The 19,580-nt window shown below is 39.9% G+C and overlaps 1 protein-coding gene across 1 annotated transcript in view; it reads left to right on the forward strand.

Annotated features, from left to right (window-relative positions):
• LOC120539459 (cystine/glutamate transporter-like) overlaps window positions 1–18,714 on the forward strand; it is a 70,981-nt gene extending 52,267 nt beyond the window's left edge. The window contains exons 11-12 of the mRNA XM_039769532.1: window positions 16,489–16,666; window positions 17,617–18,714. Coding sequence (XP_039625466.1) covers window positions 16,489–16,666; window positions 17,617–17,681 — 243 coding nt within the window. The 3' untranslated portion in view covers window positions 17,682–18,714. The remainder of the gene's footprint in view (window positions 1–16,488; window positions 16,667–17,616) is intronic.
• Window positions 18,715–19,580: the final 866 nt, after the last annotated feature.

The following is a 19,580-nucleotide window of genomic DNA, read 5'->3' on the forward strand; positions in this document are numbered from 1 at the left end:
ACTGGGAACTGTTAATTCCACCATTAACCACTGCTTGCCAGCAGGCCCTTAAGACCTCACCTCACCTACACTACCAATCCAAGTCGCCACAGTCCTTCTATAAACTGCACCTGCATCTTTGCTACAGCATCGTGATGCACAGTGTCACAGGAACAAATGTTTTGGACTCATTAAAATAACAGATTAAAAAGTTAAACTTGGGTTTTCACACATTGTCATGTGGATGTGGAATATGGAGCTGCATGTAGCATTATGACTACAATTTTAATGTGTTTTGTACCAGATAAAATTAAGGTAGTCATGCAATATGCCTCAGTAACTTAAGATTTGATTTCTAAGATGGGTAAACATCAGCAAAAAGTACTTTTAGTGTGTGATAATTTGAAGTTGCAATTTAGCATTTCCCATGATGCAGAAAAAGTGTACTGTATATAATCTGTTTGTTAATTTATTCATTTGAATTGGTCATACTTAAGCTGTTCTTTCATCTTTATTGATTCAGAAATTTATGTGTTAACTTATTTATCAATGTCAGGGCTGTCTTAACATATGGGCTGTGAAGTATGGCCAGGACCATTACCTAGCCAGGAAGCCAGCTGGGTGGAAGGGTTGAGGGAGAGAACATATTTGGGACCCCTGAGATGCTAGAGGTCAGCCTCCCTGGGTTACCACAGAATACATAGGGTATACCAGGACTTGTAGTTTGGGCCAGGAGGTGCTGCAGGGTCCTTGGAGGAACCTCTTCCACCACACCCAGAAGTGCAGCCAGAAGAAGGTCAAGAAACACCTGGAACACTATAAAAGGAGCCACCTCACCACCAATTAGAGAGACAGAATTGGGAGGTGGAGGAAAAAGCTTGTGAGGAAGAGTGGAGGCAAAGAAGAGAGAGAGAGAGAAAGAAAGGACTGTGTTTATTTGTATTTGGTGCTTTGTACTGTGATGTGTAGTGGGAAGCAAAAGAAAATCACTTTCTCACTGATGAATAAAAAACATGCTGTGTTCAACTTGTGTCTCAGCCTGTCTGTGTCAGGGTTGAGGGAGCTGTACGCCCCCTGGTGGACCACAGGGCACAAATGGCTCTGGACGGGGGTCCCAGGAGCACAGTGGTCCATGATGTTACTGATGCCTATGTGTGTTTCTGTTTTGCTATGAAAACAGGGGGCCCAATCCACTACTGTGCAATGAAAATGGTCAAGATAAAAGAGACTTATGTGGGAAACACTGGTCTTTATTTTCAGGCTTGATGCAAGCTGCACATACAACCGACAGCAGTTGTCCTTGGGTTAACTCCAGACTGCTGCCAGTAGGTCCCTTACTTACTGTAAGTCAGTTATAGTTTAATTAACTAACATTAAGAAAGATGCTTATAAGAAATGTGAATGGAAGATAAATTGTTTTGGAAAGCAGTTCCTAATTTATTGGTTCAGTAACATACCTTGTCAGGCATAACTTTATTGATTTCAGAGCATATTCGAGTACAGCCCAGGGTGCAAAATGTCTTTTCAGCTGATCAGTCCTGACTAAGCAGTTGAATCTTTCAAGGAGACATTTTGTAGTAGTAGGGTGTTGTACCATCTTAACCAATAAGAAGTCAAGCAAAATGACACCTTTTATTGGCTTACTAAACAGATAACAATATTCAAGTTTTGAGGCAGCTTGGGCCCCTTATTCAGGCAACTTTGGTACAGGAAAAAATTTAAAATTCTCTACAGAGAAATTAGTTTTGTATCCTTATGTATAAACACAGACAAAAGACCTACTGTATACTGAAGCAACAATGTTAGTCTTGCTTTGAATTTTTTAACACTCATTATAGATGGTTGTAGCTGCTAGTAAGTAAGGTAGGATCAAGCATGGGTCAGAAGCATGCCAAAAGAAACCTCTCAGTCTAAAAAGGTTCCTTTTAAAAAGGTTTAGTGAAATATTGGGGTGGCACGGTGGCGCAATGGTAGTGCTGCTGCCTCGCAGTAAGGAGACCTGAGTTCGCTTCCTGAGTCCTTCCTGCGTGGAGTTTGCATGTTCTCCCCGTGTCTGCGTGGGTTTCCTCCTGGTACTCTGGTTTCCTCTCACAGTTCAAAGACATGCAGGTTAGGTGCATTGGAGATCCTAAATTGTGCTTGGTGTGTGGGTATGTGTGTGTGCCCTGTGGTGGGCTGGCACCCTGCCCGGGTTTTGTTCCTGCCTTGCACCCTGTGCTGGCTGGGATTGGCTCCAGCAGTCCCCCGTTACCCTGTGTTAGGATATAGCGGATTGGAAAATGACTGACTGACTGAAATATCGATTAGTCTTGAGGACTCAAACAGTGTTTCTGTAATATATAAAAATATTTTAAAGTCCCTCTCTTTCAAAGATCCCAGAGTACAGTGGGAAAATGATCTCTCACTCAACATCTCAGAGAAGGAATTGAATGTAGCAATGCACAGAATTCACTCGAGCTCCATATACGCAAAGCATACAATTATTCAACTTAAAATTATATATTGAGTGCATCTCTCTCGTTTAAAATTATCTGAAATGTTTCCAGGGCAATATCCAACCTGTGAATGCTGCAATCAAGTTCCAGCCTCACTGGGTCACATGTTTTGGGCCTGCACCAAATTAACATCATTCTGGACCAAAATCTTTAAACGCCTTTCAGACAGCCTTGATGTCACAATCCCTCTTAACCCATTAACAGCTGTGTTTGGTGTTCTTCCAGATGGGTTTAAAGTGGAGAAGGACAAGCAAACTGTGATTGCCTTTAGATAGATAGATAGATAGATAGATAGATAGATAGATAGATAGATAGATAGATAGATAGATAGATAGATAGATAGATAGATAGATAGATAGATAGATAGATAGATAGATAGATAGATAGATACTTTATTAATCCCAAGGGGAAATTCACATAATCCAGCAGCAGTACACTGATACAAAAAAAAAAATAAATAAATTAAATAGTAATAAAAATGCATGTAAAAGCAGACAATAATTTTGAGTAATGTTAGCATTTACTCCCCCGGGTGGAATTGAAGAGTTGCATAGTGTGGGGGAGGAACGATCTCTTTAGTCTGTCAGTGGAGCAGGACAGTGACAAAAGTCTGTCACTGAAGCTACTCCTCTGTCTGGAGATGACACTGTTCAGTGGATGCAGTGGATTCTTCATGATTGACAGGAGTTTGCTTAGTGCCCGTCGCTCTGCTACAGATGTTAAACTGTCCAACTTCATTCCTACAATACAGCCTGCCTTCTTAACAAGTTTGTCCAGGCGTGTGGTGTCATTCATCTTTATGCTGGCTCTCCAACACACCACCGCATAGAAGAGGGCACTCGCCACAACCGTCTGGTAGAACATCTGCAGCATCTTACTGCAGATGTTGAAGGATGCCAACCTTCTCAGAAAGTATAGTCTGCTCTGACCTTTCTTACATTGAGCATCAGTATTGGCAGTCCAGTCCAATTTGTCATCCAGCTGCACTCCCAGATATTCATAGGTCTGCACCCTCTGCACACAGTCACCTCTGATGATCACAGGGTCCATGAGGGGCCTGGGCCTCCTAAAATCCATTCAATTTACTACATTATTGGCACATAGTCTTATCTTGGTGAGGAAAATTGGGCAGGTTTTGTTTAACAAAGTTTCTAATTTGAAGGTAGTGAAAGAAATGTGTTGCTGGAAAGTTAAATTTGGAGTGTAATTGTTTATAGGATACAAAGACGTTATCTACAGTATGTACAGATCGCTAAGTGATTTAATCCCGAATATTTAACTCACCTCTTTTAAGTCAGTGAATAACTGATATTATATATTATCTAAAAATTGGAAAAAATCGAATTCTGACTTAAAGGATCTAATCAATACCATTTTAGAATAAACATTTAAATTGAGGAAGCAGATTCTCTCCTCTCTATTTCTATTCTATCTATTTTTATTTATTTACATATTTTCACTATTATTAAAGTGCTACTCTGCTGACTTTGCTCTCTTTCTCATGGGTGGGGTTCGATTTGTTTCAAACCAGTTTTGTTAAACATGACTTGCATGTATGGAATGTTTTTTGATTTTAATAAAATAAAATATAAAAAGAAAAAAAAAAGAAAAAAGAAAAAAAATAATAAGGTTTAGTGAAAATTCAAGAAAACAGTCCACACAAAAATAGAGAAAAGTTGTTACATACGTAGAATAAAAGGCAAAAAAAAAGGAAAAATGTTTTGTCTTGTTAAACTTCAGTTGTTTCTATACTTAAGGATGAATTATTTCACTATGCTTTATTTCACATTCAGTATGCTCTAAATATATGGCTCTGCACATACAACTGAGTACATTAAAGCATGGCTTGTTGCCTTACCTACGGAAAGGCAGGTCAATAACTGACACTAATCTGTGGTCAGAGGGACAAGAAATAGTTAGAATATACCAATTCAATTCACCTTGTGGGGATTATAAAAACCTCCCATAGACTATGCACTAATATACAGGCAAACATTTAATATAACTTAGATAACTAGCAAATGGCTCTTACAATGGTAATTAAACATTCACAAAAATGAATCCTGTAGGATTGTTAAAATTAAGAGGGCAACTCGCCTATTTATGGTGTCCTGTGTCTCATGGCCTCACCAGGTTTCACGATGCTATTTAATGACTGCTTAGGCATATTCATTAAGCATATAAATATCAATCTAATAACTTTTTGAATTTGCTTATTTAAAATAATTAAATAATAACTAAAAGTCAAGAGCTAAACCTATAGAGACTACGGAGTGTAAGTCCATAAATTAATTAATAAATAATTTTAATTGTGTAAATCTGAAATCAAGCACCTCTGTCTGCTGTACAGAATGTCATTCTATCACAGAATGTGAGACTGCAGCTCCTTACTTCTGTCTAGGTTATTGAATTTGAGTACTTTCATAAACTTGCTTTTTACCAGTTAGTACTATGAATGGGCAAGGAAACAGATTTCTAAGTGTGTCAAAGATTTTATAATTATGAAACTCAATTCGGTCTGGTAATCAAGTAGGATTTAAATTTTTATACAGTGGTAGAATGTAATTAACATTCTCGAATCTGCTTAATCGAATTCAGACATCATCAGGCTGGAAAGCAGGAAACAACTGTATGAAGAATGCCAGCCCAGTGCAGAACACACACACAGCAACACTCACACAGGGCCAGTGTGGAATGAGCTATTAACCTGTTATGGAATCTTATGAGACATTTGAGACATTTGCTACAGTTTAAATGTTAGTTATTGTTCTTTTTTTATTTCTAGGTCAATGGGGTTATTATTGTCATGTGTTCAAAGCACATTAACCTGCATGGGCTTATCAATATGCATTATGTAGCCACTTTCCAGAACCATGATTAGTGAGTACAATTATTTCACTTTGAAACTTTGGTCTTCCTTAGGACCTTAGATATCATTGAACAAATTACTTGGCTGTAGAAAGACAGAGCTTAGCCCAGTGTGAAATAATCAGCCTTGACACGCACAAAAAGGTTTGGGGCAGCTACCCGTATACTTGAGATTTGGCTGCAAAAAGAGAAAATAGGTTGTGCAGTTACGTACAGATTGAGTCCAAAACAGAACTGATTAACAGAGGAAAGATGGCGAGGTTTTAAGTTAGTCAGGGGAAGTGAGGTCATCTGACCCAGAATTGGAAGTGATGTTGTCGGACCCAGGCAGAATTTTAAATGTTTGATCTGCAGGAATAACAGAGAAAGGATTATTTTACTCTGCCACCCCCTAGCCTGGCGTGGAATTCCCTTCATTTGAGCCCTTTAGCTGTCTCCCATGTGTATGTGTGTGACACCAGCAACATCAAATGAAAGGCATTTATTAACATTAGATGGAAAATCAGTTCATTGCTGCATTCAGATATTCACCGGCAACTCCATTTACACTGACATCATGATATCCAGCTGTGTAAGCAGTCTTCTAGATATTGGGAAATTAACAAATATTAACATTTACTGCAGTCAGTCTTATAGTTATTTGCATAGTAATGTGTCCACTTTTGCTGTTTAATTCTAAAGCTACTGCCAGTTTTTTTGATGAATATGAAATGTCTAAGCTTAACATTCACCAAGTTTGCAACTACACTCCAAAGGTCATTTACATTAATGCAAATAGAGCCTCAGATTGACATGCTAGAAAAGTTTATGTTTTGAAGCGCAAAGTGTATAGAACAGAGTCCACAACAGAACTGGTAATAGCCCAAGATGGAGGCTTTAAAGGCTTGTAGAGGAAATGATGTCAATCAAAATGGCCAGAACGAGAAGTGACGTCAGTAAAGGGGCCGGCCTTCGAAAGTGACATCAGCACAGAGGCCGGCTTCGGAAGTGACGTCTTGCAGGACGTCCATTGCCAAATATGCCTTCAGGGAGCATAATAATAATTAACATCCTCGTGTTGATTTGTTATTTTATATGGTTAGACATTTACATCAGGTTACACATCTATGCTGTAATTCTCTCAGAAGGAAAACAAAAACAAACAAAGCCTGCCTCCACCCAAATAAGTTTTTCATTTTCTTTATAATAATTATTAAAATTATTGGTAATAGCTATTACTAAATATCTGTTAAACAAACAAAAAGTAACTGAAACCAATTTTCAAACAATTAGGTTATTCAGAACTAAAGCAACAACATAAAAAAAAAAAAACTTTGTAGCAATGGAAGAAAATGAATAACTAGAGAATTTACTCTAACTTGAAATAAAGAGCTGGCTTAACTAATAAATATAAAAATAGCAAAATCTTGGAATAAATCCAGGGAATAACAAGAGTAAAAAATGGGAGAAAGAAATACAGTCCCAAACTGTACAACTTTACAAGAAGGAAATATTCATAATATTATGTTAGGTTTTGGGTTTAGTAACAGTAGTGCGGAAAGAGGGTAGGATCAGAGCATGGTGTCATTATCTAATGTTACATATCCTCATATGCCTGAATTTTCTCCTTAAATGTTGTCAGCAGTCTACAGTAAAAAGGCAAGGCTGTAAAGCTGGCTACATGATGCTCTTCCGTTTATTTACATCAATTTGTCAGAAGTAAAACTCAGTTTTCACTTTGATTTCTATAGGCATCTTTATAGCTAATTTAACTCTAATGTAATGTTTCTTTTTTAACATGAAAGCTTGATGTACATAATGACATTCTGTAGTAATGTAATTAAAAGCAGAAAAAAAACAGTGTGCCATATTTTCCTGTTTTAATGCTGTATTAATGTTATTTATTTATTTTATTTATTATAAGATATAAGAACACAGACACTGCTGTCTAGTGGGGGAAGCATGTTACTGCACTTCGTAATTGTGTTTGTTCTCATAGAATTTTAAACAGGATGCTGATGCCACAGAGTAGAGTTTGTGTCTATGAAAGGAGCAGGGGTGTTAAGGGTGCCAAATGATCCAGACCCATTACTGTGTCTAAGAAATTAGCTGCAGCTTCGAGAGCAGCAATGTCAATGTGGGTAGAGTAATTGTTTCCTGCTCACTTGCTTTCTTGACCATCTTCAAATTAACACACATGCTGATGTTACCAGATCTCCTTACTATTGAATCATAGGGCAAAAGATAAAACTTCTGAATTCCTCCTAAATTTGTCCTTATTTCCAGCTCCTTTTTGATTTTCGGCAACTAAAGAAGGGTAATAAATATGCATTTGATTTACTACCAAATTGTTTTAAAAGGCAAAACATCAGTCTTATATGTATTATACCAACAGCCCTATATTCTGTATAGTACAGAGAGTGTAGCTTCCACATGGGTTGGACGGGCATCCTGGCCAGAAGAGGGGATGGTTTCTTACCCGGACAGGAGGTTCCCAACAAGCATATAGGCATCCTGGCTGGGAAGAAAGAAGGGATCAGACCCAGAGGGAAGAACCAAAAGAGATGAGCAGAGACCCCATTGGAAAAGAAAGACGTCGCTGGATGCTTTTTATTCCCTGAGCACAATAGATGGCAGCAGCCTCGGAAGTCGGTGCATAGTAGGAAACCAGAAGGGCATGTTGGAAGATGTAGTCTGGCAAAGCAGCCCTGCTGGAATCACTGGGTGCCACGAGAGGGTGCTGCAGGGAGACAAGCTCCCTATTTTAATTGATTTCCATTCGACCCAGAAGTGCCTTCATCGCCCTGTCACCAGAAGTACTCCCGAGTCTGTAATAAAAGGGACCACACTCCATTATCCAGGAGAGTCAGAGCTGGGAGGTAGTGGAGCAACGCTTGAGTGGAGGAGGGCAGTGTGGAAGGGACAAGGAAAGTATTGTGGGGAGGAAGACCTGTGTTTGTGATTGTGCTTATGTAAATTTTAGAGGTATTTATAATAAAACCTTCCATTATTTTCACCCAGGACTGTGAAGGTGTGTTTGTGTTGGGGTTTGGGTCTCGCTGACACCCAAATTATATCACAAAAGATATACAATTTATGTGGTTTCTTTTTCCAGTGTTTCTTAACAACAGTTTTTTATTATTATGCTTATAGCAGTGTGACGATGTGGGTTCTGGCTCCACACTCCCTTTGCTGTTGGAAGCACATGAACCCAACACCGTCGATAATGTTACCGAGTGAGCTAGTCAGTGGAGGCAAATAAACACTTGAGCAAGGGGTGGTGCAAAAATGAGTAGTGCTTTTATTTAAAACCACCAACAACAACAGTGTTCAAATAAATAGTGCAGTTCTTCACAGTTCATTAAATAAATAATCCATAAAAAGAACACGTGGAGGTTAAAAATCAATAAATAGAAAAAAAACACATCCTTAAAAACGAGAGGTTAAAATCTTCTTTTAGGAAGCAGTCTTAAAAACCAACAACAAATCCGGTGCTCTTCTGTTAGCGTCTCACCTGCTTATCCCGTTTGGGCCAAGCAGCAGGCAAGACGCTCTCTGCAGCTGCCCTCCTACAACACACCCGAGACTGGAGACCTCCCGATCCCTGGCTTCGGTCTGGCACTCATCCCAGTCCCCGAGACTTGATTACCCCAATAGCCAGGACGCTCACATTAGGGACTCCACCACCAAGCCTCCCGACTTCCGCTGCCTTTCCACGGCCTTCTGCGGCTCGTCGCTTTCCTCTAGGCACTCCCGCTACCTGCTCACTCAGCGGGAGCAACCTCAACTCAAACGTCTAGGTGTTGGCCTAACACCCAGCTTCCATACAGCTGCCCACGAGCGCTCGATCGCGCTCACCAGACGCACACACCGCCTGTCCGTCTCTCTTGCACCGCATGCTTCCTCGCTCCCTGTAACCTCCGTCCTCTTTACTCATCTCCTTTCTCCTCTCTCCATTTTTTTACCGCGAACGTTTCTTTCTCTCCCCCCACAACCGACTCGCGCTTCTTTTTAAAACGTGAGGGGCCATTACAGCTGTAGCATTAGCCACGGGAGCAATCACGAATGTGGGCAGTTCCTCACCTGTGCACACGGTGAGAAACGCCCACATCGACGACGCCCCGCTGCTCGCTAACAACGCCCCTCACGAAGCCGCCTCGGGTGCGGTGATTATCTATTTAAAATGAATGGCCTTTTGCTCAACGAGCTGTGGACCCATAACACCACAAGCAGCAGCTCCATCAATCATTTTAAATTGCAGGATTTGTTCATATAATCACAGGTCTACTTACATTTAGTGTCCTCCATAATGTTTAGGAAAAAGATATATTTTTCCCTGAATTAACACTCTCCTCCACCATTTGAAATTAAAATTATCAAACATTCAGACGTAATTAAAGTGCACAGTGTGGACTTTAATTTAGGGGTATTTGCATACACTTCAGCCACACCAGGTAGAAATCACAACACATTTTCTACCTGATTCCCCCCATTTCAGAGCACCATAATGTTATAGCAATGGTTGGTATATTAAAGCAGTCAAATTTAGTACTAATTTAGTTCTACAAAACAAGCAGGAGCTGAAGATGGTTGCATTAGAGGCTTGACAGAGCACCACCAGAGAACACACTCCGCACCCGGTGTTATCTATGAATCTGCAGACTTCAAACAGTCATTACATGTGAGGGACTAAATTAGTACATACAGTAAATATGATTGCTTTAATATATCGACCATTGCTATATTCAAACATTGTGATGTTCTGAAATGTGTGACTGAAGTGTATGCAAATACCTTTAAATAAAAGTCTACAATGTGCACTTTAATCATGTATAAGATGTTTGATTTGTCATTTTAAATTGTAAAGCAGAGGGGGTAATCAAGTAAAAATGTGTTTTTGCCCCAGACATTATGGAGGGCACTGTATTTGCTTAGCAGACACTTTTATCCAAAGTGACTAAAGAGGTCAACATAATGAAGTAGATATCAGTCTGGGGGCCTGCTTGGGAAGAAGTGTTACAGAAGAAGGTGACTTGTCACAGTAGCTTTGTTCATTTTGACCTTGAAGCGAAATGAGAATTGTTCAGTTTACTTCTACTTCAGTGTTACTTTTTGTTACACTTTCCTATAGTGTACCTGGTGCATCTAATATCATTAGGTTTAATATTTGGATGAATTACAGGGCAACCATTTGTCACACACGTGCGAGTAGGAGGCAGCTAAAGGGTCTGAGTAATTGTAATAAAACATCCGACCGGTGGCGGCGGAGTGCACTGTCTTTCTCAGTTCCCTACAGACTTTTCCCAGGAAATCCTGCAAGACATCACTTCCGAAGCCGGCCTCTGTGCTGATGTCACTTCCGAAGGCCGGCCCCTTTACTGACGTCACTTCTCGTTCTGGCCATTTTGATTGACATCATTTCCTCTACAAGCCTTTAAAGCCTCCATCTTGGGCTATTGTTACCAGTTCTGTTATGGACTCTGTTCTATGCACTTTGCGCTTCAAAACATAAACTTTTCCAGCTTGGAAAAACAATATACGGGTGGATGCCTCAAACCTTTATGATGTCTTTTGTGTATTCTTATCACACATTACACTTCAACCAATCATCTTTAAGGTTAGCTTCTGGCATCACAAAATAAGCAACTGTATGCACAAACAAATAATATCACAGGATTTAATAATGTTTTTACCTTAGTAATTTAAATTATCTCTATACAGTGCATCCAGAAAGTATTCACAGTGCACCACTTTTTCCACATGTTACAGCCTTATTCCAAAACGGATTAAATTCATTTTTTTCCTCAGAATTCTATACACAACACCCAATAATGACAACGTGACAAACGTTTACTTGAGGTTTTTGCAAATTTATTAAAAAAAAAAAAACCTGAGAAATCACATGTACATAAGTATTCACAGCCTTTGCTCAATACTTTGTTGATGCACCTTTGGCAGCAATTACAGCCTCAAGTCTTTTTGAATATGATGCCACAAGCTTGGCACACCTATCCTTGGCCAGTTTCACCCATTCCTCTTTGCAGCACCTCTCAAGCACCATCAGGTTGGATGGGAAGTGTCGGTGCACAGCCATTTTAAGATCTCTCCAGAGATGTTCAATCAGATTCAAGTCTGGGCTCTGGCTGGGCCACTCAAGGACATTCACAGAGTTGTCCTGAAGCCACTCCTTTGATATCTTGGCTGTGTGCTTAGGGTCGTTGTCCTGCTGAAAGATGAACCGTCGCCCTAGTCTGAGGTCAAGAGCGCTCTGGAGCAGGTTTTCATCCAGTATGTCTCTGTACATTGCTGCAGTCATCTTTCCCTTTATCCTGACTAGTCTCCCAGTTCCAGCCACTGAAAAACATCCCCACAGCATGATGCTACCACCACCATGCTTCACTGTAGGGATGGTATTGGCCTGGTGATGAGTGGTTCCTGGTTTCCTCCAAACGTAACGCCTGGCATTCACACCAAAGAGTTCAATCTTTGTCTCATCAGACCAGAGAATTTTGTTTCTTATGGTCTGAGAGTCCTTCAGGTGCCTTTTAGCAAACTCCAGGCGGGTTGCCATGTGCCTTTTACTAAGGAGTGGCTTCCATCTGGCCACTCTACCATACAGGCCTGATTGGTGGATTGCTGCAGAGATGGTTGTCCTTCTGGAAGGTTCTCCTTTCTCCACAGAGGACCTCTGGAGATCTGACAGAGTGACCATCAGGTTCTTGGTCACCTCCCTGACTAAGGCCCTTCTCCCCTGATCGCGCAGTTTAGATGGCCGGCCAGCTCTAGGAAGAGTCCTGGTGGTTTCGAACTTCTTACACTTATGGATGATGGAGGCCACTGTGCTCATTGGGACCTTCAAAGCAGCAGAAATTTTTCTGTAACCTTCCCCAGATTTGTGCCTCAAGACAATCCTGCCTCGGAAGTCTACAGACAATTCCTTTGACATCATGCTTGGTTTGTGCTCTGACATGTACTGTCAACTGTGGGACCTTATATAGACAGGTGTGTGCCTTTCCAAATCATGTCCAATCAACTGAATTTACCACAGGTGGACTCCAATTAAGCTGCAGAAACATCTCAAGTATGATCAGGGAAAACCAGATGCACTTGAGCTCAATTTTGAGCTTCATGGCAAAGGCTGTGAATACTTATGTACATGTGCTTTCTCAATTTTTTTATTTTTAATAAATTTGCAAAAATCTCAAGTAAACTTTTTTCATGTTGTCATTATGGGGTGTTGTGTGTAGAATTCGGAGGAAAAAAATACATTTATTCCATTTTGGAATAAGGCTGTAACATAACAAAATGTGGAAAAAGTGATGCGCTGTGAATACTTTCCGGATGCACTGTATATAATTCTCTAAGGGCATGCAAGACAGTGAGTGCAAGCAAGATAGACAGTGCATGCAAGACAGAGAGCCACGAGCACCAACTCTAAGACCATGGGATACGTACGACAGAGCCCCACCCATCAACTCTAACCCCCTCCCGTGTCATGGGGAACGCACGACAGAGCCCCGCCCGCCATCTCTAATCCTTCTTCCTCGTCCTCCGATCAAACTGCAATAATTAGCAAACAAACAAAGATAACTGGCAGTAACAGTGCAAAATTCACAATTGGTATGCCAGTTTGAAAAGATAAGTTTTGAGGGTAGTTTTAAAATGTGTTATTGAATCGAGCTAATGTATATGAGAGAGAAGAAAATTCCCGAGTTGAGGAGCACTACGACAGACGCTCGAGCTCCCATAGCACAGAGTTTGATGTGTGGTACAGAAAGTACAGCTGCAGATGAGGATCTGAGTGAGCAAGAGGAGTGTCAGTCTGTAGGAGATCAGTGAGGTTGTGGAGAGCTTTAAATGTTAAGAGCGGTATTTAGTATTGTATTCTGTAGTTAACAGGGAGCCAGTGAAGTTGAGAGAGAATAGGTGTATTATGTTCAGTGGATTTAGAACAGCAGGTTATTATCCTGGCAGCAGAATTTTGAATAAATTGTAAGCGATGGATACGTTTTTGTGGGATGACAGATAGAATAGCATCACAGTAATCTATATGTGAGGTGACTCAGGCATTAACTAATACTTTAGTACTGTGTTGCGTAAGAACAGGATGAAGTCTAGAAATGTTTCGGAGATGGAAGAAAGCAGTCCGAGAAATGTTACTTATACAGGAGGAATTATTTAATAATAATAATAATAATTATAATCATTATTATTATTATTAATATTATTATTATTTAATAATTGCCATTATTAGTGTATAAATGTATATAAATAGTTGCATGTAAACGATTCGCCAAAATCTGTTGCATGTAAACGATATTGCTTAAAACATTATTGTTTTTTCATCAGAAATCCCAGTTTCCACATCTACCTGTATTAGTTTAAATGGCACTTTTACCACTCGCAATAGTGCGGATGCGCTGACTTATCGTGTCGAAAGGGCAACACAGTGAATGCAGCGTCTATCTATATATTTCTATGTTTTCCATAGCCTGCTACAGGAAGGTACTCTCTCGACCATTGGCATTGGTTTCGCTCCTTGCTATTTTCGTTATACTGTGACGGTGGTTTCCTGAGCCTTTGTTATACTGAATTCCTTTCTCACCATTTTCCTATTCTTACACCGCCGTATGCTTTCATAAATTATGAAGGAAGTTTTTTTTTTTCTTTATGGGGTTTTACAAGCCTTTTTTAGCAGTGCCTGTTTTGTGATATTAGGGACCAAGTTGACCTCAGGACGTAAATAAATATTCTGAAATGACAATTCTGGGAGCAACACTTACCTAACACTATCAGATCCTCCCACAGTCATGTATCGTCCCGACTTCTTGAATTATTTACATGGGCATGTAACAATGCGGGTTCTTGCTCCATACTCTCTCTTCCTTTTTGGGAGCTCTTGAACCCAACACCGTCGGTAATGCAACCAGATGAACTGGACAATGAGGACACCAACAAAGCAAGGGTGAAAGGCGCAAAAGTGCTTTTATTACAAACAACAAAACCAGTGTTCAAATAGTGCAATGCAATCAAAGAGTCATTAAATAAATAATCCTTTAAAAAACAGTGAAAAGGTGGAGGTTAAAATCCAATAAATAAATCCTTTAAAACCGAGGTTAAAACAATAATAAGGGCTGGAAACTGTAATCTTTTAAAACCCGGTGCCTTCTTTAGCTGGCGCCTCCCCTGCTTCGCCATTCCAGGCTCTGCAACAGAGAGGTTGCCCTACCTACAGCTGACCTTCTCCACATCCGGATGCCTTCCGTCCTCTGGCTCTGTATGGCACTTTTCCTGGACTGAGACTTGGGTTCAACCAATGGCTAGGGTGCTCACGCTGGGGTTCTGATCCCAAATCTCTGACTCCTGCTGCCTTCCCGGTCTTATGCGGCAAGGCGTCTTAGATCGTGGTCACTCCTGCTCCTCTGCAAAACTCAGCAGGAGTGACCCAATCCAGCTGCCCCCGGGTGCCAGCCAAACACCCTGCTAGGGCTCACTTCTCCCAGCTACCTGTCCTTCTACAATGAGCCTGCTCTAGTTCTCTCGCTCACACCAGCTCCTTCGCTTCCTGCCTTTTCTCCTTTTTAACCTCTGTCCTCTGTTTTCTCTCATTTTTTCCAGTCTTTCTTCTCTTTTCCTACAGACTCGCACTTCTCCTATTTATAATGGAGACGTGGCACACATGCAACGATTAGTATCAGTTACGGATATGGATGATTCCTCACCTGTGCACTTAAGCGAGGAAACACATGCACCACGTCTCATCCGAGACTTTCTATCCGCCACACTACCACACCACCTCTATAAGCCAAGAGTGCTGTGATGATTTATATAGAAACTGCCCTTTTCTTCTAAGCCGTGGACCTGCTATACCACAGGGCGGTGTTTGTTTAGAGCCTTAGGTGAAAATTACTTTCTGAAAGTGTTGTTTCATGTGAGGATAAAGTTAATGAGTACATTTTTGAAGGAAGCACTGTGATTGCCTCTCAGCTCCAAAGACAGAGTTAAAATTCCTTCAAATTGACTCTCTGTGTTGACTTTGCATGTTCTTTTAGTATCCACATTGTTTTTCCTTGGCTACTCTGCTTTCTTTGCATATCTCAAACATGCTGATGTCTTGCTATCTCGTGACCCTACAATGGCCTCTTGTTTATATAAACATGTCCAGCTCCCCCTTCCAGGATTGATTCTTGCTTTGCATCCAATGTCACCTCGATAGGTTATATCTTTGTAAAAGCCTTGCATTAGGCTGAGCTGGTTAAACAAAATGGATTTAAAGTATGAATCAGTTTTGCTATGTGTTTCTTCTGTTGTAAACCGGAATGAATAGAGAGATGTCAGAAAGAGTTCCAACCATGAAATTCCATGTATTAGGTATAAAGTAAAATTTCTTCTGAAAATAAATGGGGGTGTAAGGATGACCCTTGACACCAAGTATGTATAAAAATCCAGCTGTAATGGAATGTCTGTCTCTGAGGTCAGTGGGTCAAATGATGGCCATGTCTTGCTTCATGGATTTTTATTCCTATTGAGAAGACACCATTCTTCCTCCTGGTACTAGTCCTCTATTCTGGAGAGGGGAATAGAAATTGCATGATTAATTACCCACATCATAGCCCCTCCACCAATGTGACCCTCTGTCAATCCCCATAACAGACTCACCAAGCCTCAGTGGTCAACACTTTTCATCAATTGTCTATTGTTGTTCACGGCTATGCAGAGTCAGCATCTATTCTAGCACCAACCCGGCATGAGTTATCAGTCCATTACATTGCACACTCAAAACATGCAAATTCATATTGGGCCAATTTTAAAGTTACCAGTTCATCAGACAATCATGTATTTTTCCTGTGGGAGGAAAGATGGATCACATAGAAGAAAAATAATACTAACTGGGGAAAAATGTACAAACTGCACACAGGGAGTGTCTGGGTGGGGAATGAAAGCAGAATCTCTGTATCTTTAATTCAGCAACACTAGCCACTATATCACCCGCATTAACTTCCATGGATAAGTTATTCAGGTATTCTCAAACAGGTTCTTTGTGGTTCTGCAAACTTAGCTATTGAAGATGAAGAATTATTCATTAATAGTTCAGCTGAAATTTAAATGAATTAGGGCAGTGTTTCTGGATGCTGCTAATATTTTCTCTCTCTCTCTTCTTGCACAGGTATATCTATTCGTCCCTGCTGTATTCACCGTTGTATGCTTTTTCATTGTGGGGATGTCCCTTTACTCTGATCCAGTCAACACAGGCATCAGCTTTGCCCTCACTCTGACTGGTATCCCAGTTTATTTCCTTGTGGTTAAGAAGCAGAGACTACCTTTATGCGTCATCAGAGCTTTTCGTAAGTGGAAACAGGGCTTTCTGTATTTCAAAATTCAGACCATCTCCTATTCCATCCATAAATATCAAAGTCCTTAGCAAAAATGTGCAGCAGTCTTGTCTCAAATGAAGCTACAGCCTAATATGAGGTTATGAATAATGACTACTGTGTTGTAGGCAGTACAGTGGTACAGAGTTAGAATTGTTGCCACACTATTTTGAGCACATTGGTTGAATTCATCTCCCGGTCACTGAGTATGTGGCATTTGCATGTTCTCGCTATGTTCAAATGAGTTGTCTTCTAGTATGTTAGTTTCTTTCCACATACCAAAATCATAAATCGATAGTGTGTGTGTGTATGTGATATACTAGGGTTTCTTGGAATCTCTAAACTGGCCCCATGTGAGCATGCAGTAAGCTAGCATTCCATCCGCTGTTGGTCCCTGATCATCCCAAGAGATATATTCATTTCTAATAGCCCTGAAATGAAAAATCAGATTCTGACAATGAAATAGGGTTAGGGTTACAGAGTGCACACCCACTGATGCGTTCAGATGATTGCTCCACTCTCTATAGAGCTATGCAGGCCTATTGTGTGTTGATCCCAAACCAGGCAGTAATACTTCCTTTCAGGATACTATCAATGGTGGATGTGTACAAGTACTTAAGTAATTGGAAGGGCAGTCTGAAATCCCTGAGATGAATTGTGTAATTATAGTATAATAACTGAATAATAGGCACTTATATTGGGTTACTTAGTTTTGTGTGCTGAAAGCTGTATATTAGCAATCTTTCTAGACTTACGTATTAGTATTTATTTTTAAAAGCCTTGTTTTTGTTCAGTCATCTCTTTAAATAGTTTTTAATTTGTACCTGAAGATTAGCTCATTTCAATATAGAAAACAGAGAAGTTGTGGTGAATGGCTTTTCACTAGGTAAGAAGTGTGACATGTTGGTTTTATTTTTTTGCAGACATCCTCACTAAGAAGCTACAGATTCTCTTGGAAGTGATGCCACAGGAGGTGCAAACCTACTAAATCTTGAGCTGATCAAAACTTTACTTTCAAAACTGAAATGGGCTTTAAATAATACTGTTGGTGTACCATACATTCCACAAGATTTTATTTTAAATTTTTAAACATGCTTTTAAGTATTAATGACAATCACTGTGAAGTAAAAAATACAAAGAAAATATAGCTGACTAAATTGTGCAGACAGCACACCTTAAGGAGTGACATTGTATTTTTGTTAAACATTCACTGAAAACCAATAAATCAAATTTTCTAAATGAGAATAAAAGTAATTGTGGACCATGAACCAATTTCTGCATTACTCCATCCCTCCATCCTCCCATTCCATAGATGAGGCACAGTGCCAAATGAATGCTGAGAATGCAATTCAGCTCCATATACATATTGTCAAACACGGTAGCTTTGTGAGCGTCTCACCGGGACTAGTTTAAATGTGAAGCAGGGGACTGGGGAGAAGGTTAAACTGCCTAAAATAAGGACTTCCATTCCCATTCCCAGGAGAGATGAGGTCCCACCCAGAGACACCTGACCTCACCTCTGGCCCTCACTGACTCCACCCTTTCAACTCCCTTAAGGACTTCTTCATATGGACAAGAGCAATGCTGAGGGATCCAGGTCTGATAGCGCAGCCTTTACCCCTTTCTTTCCTGAGACTTAAGTGTCTTTGCATAATACTGCACAACGGGGAAATCCTGAAGGACTGGAAAATGGCAAATATTTTCCCATTATATAACAAAGGCGATCAGGCAGATTCAGGCAACTACTGTATAGGCCAGTAAGCTTAAATTAATGGAAGGAATGATGAATTATTACACCCAAAGCTGTACATTTTCTTGTCTCATTCTTACAATATGATTACAAACATTTTCTATTGTGACTTTAAACAATAGTTAAGTGAGATCCAAAATTACAGACAGTTACCTCTATAGTGTATAAATCTCCACTTCAACATCAACCCCTAACCTCACTAAATAGCTTACCTTAATACTAGAAGTATCAAAAATAAAACAAGTGAGTTGTTTTATATATATAGTATATAGCGGAGCACAATTATGATATTATAGCAATAATAGGAACCTGGCTAAATAAAAAGGGATGAGTATAACACAGAGGGATACACATTTTTTAGGAAGGATAGACAGAACAGAAAGGAAAGTGGGGTTGTTAACTATGTCAAACAGAACATAAATGAATGTCCTCTTCAAATGGACAATGAGCCCCATCTTAGTGAGGACATCTGGCTTCGTCTGGAAAGCTTTACGGAAAGTGACCTTATTTTAGGAGATTCCCCAATGCAGACAGTAATTTCAATTCACATCTTTTTAGCATTGTTAAAAAGGCAAGTTTACAGGAAGATGTTATAGTCATGGGGGACTTTAACTACCCAAATATTAACTGGGAAAACCTTTCAAACAGTGGAGCACAAAAGCAGGAATTTTTAGAAGTAATCAGTGACCCTTTTTTAACACAGTATATTAAAGCACCAAAATGGGGAGAAGCTAGTCTGGATTTAGTATTTTGTAATAATCAAGATAGAATTGAAGGTGTAGAAGTGATTGAACCACTGGGGTCAAGTGACTTTAATATAATACAGTTGTCTGTGGTTTGAAAGACTGTGGATGCAAAGACTAAACCTGTTAAATTTAATTTTGGTAGGGCAAAGATTGAGTAGATATGGCAAAGTTTAAGGAGGATATACTGGGATAAGTGTGGAGACAGTCAAGGAGCAGTGGAATCGGTTTAAAAATGTTTTACATGTAATGTAGGGCAGCTACATACCTATAGGGATTAATAAAGTATCTATCTATCTATCTATCTATCTATCTATCTATCTATCTATCTATCTATCTATCATATTTGGAAATTGTAAGATATTTAAAAAAACTCTGCAATGAGTTAATAAAG

This window comes from Polypterus senegalus, chromosome 11 (genome assembly GCF_016835505.1).
Source record: "Polypterus senegalus isolate Bchr_013 chromosome 11, ASM1683550v1, whole genome shotgun sequence".
Taxonomy (NCBI): Eukaryota; Metazoa; Chordata; class Cladistia; order Polypteriformes; family Polypteridae; genus Polypterus; species Polypterus senegalus.